This window comes from Sceloporus undulatus, unplaced genomic scaffold (genome assembly GCF_019175285.1).
Source record: "Sceloporus undulatus isolate JIND9_A2432 ecotype Alabama unplaced genomic scaffold, SceUnd_v1.1 scaffold_13, whole genome shotgun sequence".
Classification (NCBI taxonomy): Eukaryota; Metazoa; Chordata; class Lepidosauria; order Squamata; family Phrynosomatidae; genus Sceloporus; species Sceloporus undulatus.
The window spans coordinates 4457433-4462976 of NW_024802935.1; the positions used below are offsets into that span (position 1 = coordinate 4457433).

Sequence of the window (5544 nt, forward strand, 5' to 3'; positions counted from 1 at the left end):
TGGTGCACAACCAGGTGGTGAGTTCCAGGCCAGGTGAAGAGCCACAACTCCCATCATCCCTGACAACAAGCACATATGTCTATAGTTTGCCCCAATAATGCTGTTACTGTTCCTTTTAGAAGGTTCATACCATAATAAGCCAAGATACGGACATACCTTTTTCCATGCGCATGTAGCCCCCTTTGTCTTCTATTCATGTAAAATAGAATAAAACCAGAAATCCTTTATTAGGCTTATAGTTTGGTGTTTCATTCTAAGCATGAAACTGTGATTATCACGTGTGGAACAAAACCAGAATATTAATTTATGGTTTGAATTTGGTTTAATATTCTGTCTTGTAAAGCTAGCTGTGGGAATAATGGTTCATGAGTAATTTCCTAGTTTACTTTTGATTGGTGAATGACACCATCCTTTAAAAAACAGTGTATCTCAGTTTCATAAGCTGATATGTGGTTATCCCAAATGTGGCTCAACTATTTTTGTTTTTGCTTGCTTATATAGTAAAGCAAACTTATAGAAGGACATAGATTTTGTTCTTAAAAGCCTTTTAAGTATGGGCTTGAACACATTTATGTATTAATTTTGTAAGGACACAAAGAAACATTTATTTTTTAAAAAAATCAGGTTTTGATTTACTTTTATTTATACATTTTGCTAAGTGGAAAGGCTTCATCTGCTTTTTTATTGTTTGCCTTGTATAAGGTAGATTGATTTGTTTTGTCATTTTCATCCTTTGCTTCCCAAGTTCTTAGCTGAGTATTTATTTTATTCACCATGTGTGTCTTTTTAACAGAATCCATGATAGCAGATGAGAATGACAATAAGAGTATTTCCGTGTGTTTGCAAAATTATGTCTTTCCTGGAGGATCACAAAACTGTACAGTAGAGTAAGTGCCACCTGATTTTCTTTTCACTATCCCTTTGTCCGTTTCTGGGAGACTGTGGAGAAGAGATAATGGTTAAGAGGTTCCTATTAGCCAGCACACTGGAAATACAGATTTTGTCTTGTGCTGAGAGTTGCCTTAAAATGTATTTAATACAAATCAGAAAATCATTAGTCTTACATGTTCACAGATACTCATGCAACTGACTGGTTATTTTTTGTTGATAATTCTAGGACAGGGATAGGAGTCTTTTTCAGCCTAAGCGTCTCATAATTGCTTCAGAATCTTACAAAGGCCATGGGCTAAAAGGGGTAGTGAATCCAAGTAGGTGGAACCAAGGCCTCAAACAGATGGCCCAAAAGGTCCATCCTGGGACAGCCTCCACTCATGCTGGGACCATGGCAACCACACACGCATGGTCTCGAACTAGGCCACCAAAAAGGAGCAGGTTTTTCCCTCTCCTTTTGGCCTGGCTCTTCTGGGCTCGGCTCAACCTCCAGCTGTGTTTAGAGCAGCCTTTTTGGCCCACCTGTTTGAGGTCTGTATCAGCATTCTCTGTTTCTCCATTTTTTTCCTCACTCTGTTCTTTTTCTCCCTTTACTAGTTTCTCTCCCTTTCTTTCTCCCCTGTCATTTTCCTCTCTGCACTGAAATGGATGCCCCCTTTTTCAGTACCCAGAAATGGGTCTACTCTAGAGACCTCTGCGTGGTCAAATCATTGCATTTTCTCTTCTGTATACTTAGGAACAGCCTCTCCTTTATCAATACCTGGAAATGAAAACAGTACAATCAGCCCTCAATATTCGTGGAGGATCCTTTTTGGAACTCCCCACAGATACCCAAATTCTTGGATGATCAAGTCCCATTGTCCCTAATGGCAGTGCAGCCACATGGCTTGCAACTTGGATCCTGGATGTTCCATTCCAGGTATTTAACCGGGGGGGGGGGGGGCTCTGATACCCAAGCCCCAGGTCTGTCTCCCTCTGGCCGATGGGACTCCAACCCCCACTTCCAATCTGAAGCCAAGCCCAGGGAAGAAGCTTCGGAAGGGGGGGAGAGGAAGGGAGGGAGGACTTCAGTGCAGTTGTCCCCAGTGGTGTTATAGCTGCATGCACACGCTGCCATTGAGGACAACATGAGATTGCCATCCACAGATGCTCAAGTACGCAGATGGCATGTCCACTGAGGTCCCACTGTAGTCTGATGATGCAGGAGTTAGTTTCAAAGGCTGCATCTTCACTGCAGAAACAGTCCAGCTTGCAACCACTTTAACTGCCATGGGTCAATGCTATGGAATCCTCGAATTTCTAGTTTGTTATGGCACCAGAGTCCTCTGACAGAGAAGGCTAAATGTTGCACTATACTATAATTCCCAGAATTGCATAGCATTGAGCCATGGCAGTTAAAGTGATTACAAACTGAATTATTTCTGCTGGGTGAATGTAGCCAAAGGTGCTTCAAGATCCCTTTGCGCACTGATGATACAGGAGTTGCCCGTTCTCTATGCTGTCTCATTCTTGTGAATGACCAGGGGTATGGCCTAGTGAGGAAAAGTGCAGTCTTTATGGAGAGCCTTGGGAGAGAGTACCCTGTATTGTTCTAGGAAGCTTTATATCATTCTTTCTAGAATTCAAGTAAGAAAATAGGACAGAGAAGCCGTTACATTCTTTCAGGGTTCTTATTGGCAGTTTAATTGTTTTTATAAAGTAAGGGTAATTATATCTGAATTAATATACAGTACAATCCCAGAATTCGCAGGACTGGTATCTGCAGTTTCACTTACCTGTGATCATGATGGCCAAAGTCCTTCATGACCTTTTGCTTGTCTTCTTGCTCGTGGCAGGCTGCCAGCTTCTACACAATCTGGGCCCTAGGGCCTCCATGGACAAAGGAGAGGACAGTGGGGGATAAGGCTGCCCACACTGAGCTCCCCAAACCAGCCCTTTCTGCACATGCTAAATGGGGTGGGAGGCCCTGCTGTCACTACACTTCTCTCAGTCAAAGAAACAGACAGATTGTTTCTTCAACTGAGAGAAGGGAGGCATATTTCTCCCAGCTGAGGAAAAGGGCAAACCACTTACAGTATTTGGCTGAGAACTGAATAGGAGCTGCCCCTTCTCTCAGCTGAAGAAAAAGAAAAAAAATCTTCAGAAAATGGGGGGGGGGATATGGTGGTCGTAATTAGCGTAAGAAAGTGGTTCTCAAGCTTTCTGGTATGATAAACCAGCAGGGTTTTTCCCCAGCATCTCAGGGATGAGCACTGTATAGTCGGCCCTTGGTATCCACAGGGGATTTGTTCCTGACCGCCTCCCATGGATACCAAAATTCGCAGATGCTCAATTCTCATTGACCCCAGTGGCAGGGCAGCCACACAGCCATGCTGCCATTGGGGACAATGGGACTGAAGTATGGAAGTAAGGAAAGGAGGAGGGACTCCTTCTTCCTTTCCTTACCTCCTTACTTCCCCCTCCGAGGCTTCTGCCATGGGCTTGACTTCAGGACTGGAGGCTGGAGCGCTGTCGGCTGGAGGGAGCCAGAACTGGGGCTTGGGTCTTAGAGCCTGGAGGTTCCATCCTGGGTGTTGGGCCTGGGGGCAGGGGGGGCTCCGAGACCCAAGCCACAGTTCCAGCTCCTTCCAGTTGATGGGGTTGCAGCCTCCACCCCCAAAGCCAAGCCTGGGGCAGAAGCCTTGGAGGAGGAGGTAGGGGGGAAGGAAGGAAGGAAGGAAGGAAGGAAGGAAGGAAGGAAGGAAGGAGAGAGAGATGGGAGGGAAGGAGGGAGGACTTCAATCCCATTGTCCCAGTGGTGGCACAGCTGTGTGCTGTCTGCGGATGCTTAAATCCGCAGATGGCAAGACAGCAGATAACAAAGTTCTGCTGTATTTGTACCAAGCAATTGTTTCTTTCTTCCCTGGAAATGTGCTATGGACTGACAGCCAATGGATTGCAGACTGGCACTAATTCATGGCCTTTGAATACCACTGATCAAACGAAGCGATCATACCATACTCTAGCTGGAAAAACATACAATTCACACCCAATACATTATATATAACCAGTATTAATATATTCTGACTGGTTCACTATGACTTCAAAAAGAAATTTCTCCCAGTCCTGGTAGGAGGAGCAGGAGATGTACCTGAATTATCTACATGCTGTACTGCTAAGCTGTGTTCTATGCCTTGCTTCAGATCACAGATCAATATTGTTAATGTTCTAGATAAACTCAACTCTGAAAGTATGCAGGATTACAATTTTACAATGTTAGTGCAATAATGGCTTTAAAATTATTAGCTTTGGTGTTAAGGTTGTATATTCTCATTGTACACCTTATGTAATATACAGTGGATTTGATTATCTTATCTTTGTTTATGGATTTCTTTGTCAAGCTGTAGCCATGCATTAGTACATTAATTAGGTACGGAAATGGTGCAACATGGTGGAAAGTTTTTTCTCCAACCTGTACAAAAGTGCAAAAAGCCCCCGTCTTCAGGTGAAAGAGCTTGTTTATTGACAGCACATGTTCAGATGCCTACACTCTAGGATTGTCACTCCTTTTTATTTCTTACTGATAAAATTCTTTTTTCCAGTGTTTCCAGATGCTTGAACTACAATGATGGGAAAATGAGAAGTAAATATGTCCATGTGGAAGAACTTGCATGTAAAGACTATGAAGGGTCATCTCTGGAAGAATATGCCAAGGGACTTCATAACTTTTAAATAAAAAGATAACTTGCTTAGATCCAAAGTGTCTTTTCATCCAGGAAAGGAACATTGTCCCAATGGACTTTTCATGAATGAAAATAGAAAAACACTTCACCAGCTCTCCTTAATCTTACAACCCAAAAACTTCACTTTGAATACAGAGTCACAGACTTTAAAAGCATGCTGAGACTGCAAAGGAAGAGAGAGCTGTGAATACTCTTGTTTTATCAGCAGACCTTGGCTCATGTGGCACTGAATCCAACTCATTATACTTATGCTTTGCCACCCAAGAATTGAATAGCCTTCCAGAAGTTAAATAGGGACCACATCTCTAAAAACAAACTAATCTTGCTTTTTTGCAGAGATCATTTGGCTTATTAAGAGAAAGTTCTCTTCCTCTTTGAAAGCTCATCAAGCTTAAATGTTCCTTATTAGGAACAAATCATTTTATGGTGACTAAGTGTTTGCTTGGCTAATCAAGATATACTCTTAATCCATGATGTTCTGTAAAAGGCTGTTCAAATGCATTTAATTTACTATTTGGTGAGCATCAACATTATTCTGTTGCTGAAAATACTAAATTTGGAAAGATTGTGTATTTCAAATATGATTTTAACATGTTACATGTGTACACCAAAGTGCTTGGCACTTTTATATCTTTATTGCATAATAAACCTTTATATATGGTTGAATTTAGGTTGCTTAACTGAGTTTTTCAATTATATCTGGGAGTTTTCTGTTTGAAAAGAAGAGGCAAGCTAGACTTTTGCTCACAGCTTCTAGTATAGTATTTTACTTCCTGTCCATTTCTTAATACCTACCTCCTCCGTTTCTTGCCTACTATGCTGTTGGGTGGGCAGGGGGAATTAATGTTACAGCAAATCCCCACTTCTCTGACAGGGTAGGGTCCAGAGGACTATCAAAAAGTGGAATTGGTTGAAAAGTTGATTCAAGGTT

The 5544-nt window shown here is 42.2% G+C and overlaps 1 protein-coding gene across 1 annotated transcript in view; it reads left to right on the top strand.

Annotated features, from left to right (window-relative positions):
• Positions 1-5265, top strand: part of LOC121917247 — a 25514-nt gene extending 20249 nt beyond the window's left edge. Inside the window, exons 9-10 of the mRNA XM_042443013.1 lie at positions 794-887; positions 4473-5265. Of these exons, the coding sequence (XP_042298947.1) occupies positions 794-887; positions 4473-4602 (224 nt within the window). The 3' untranslated portion in view covers positions 4603-5265. The remainder of the gene's footprint in view (positions 1-793; positions 888-4472) is intronic.
• Positions 5266-5544: the final 279 nt, after the last annotated feature.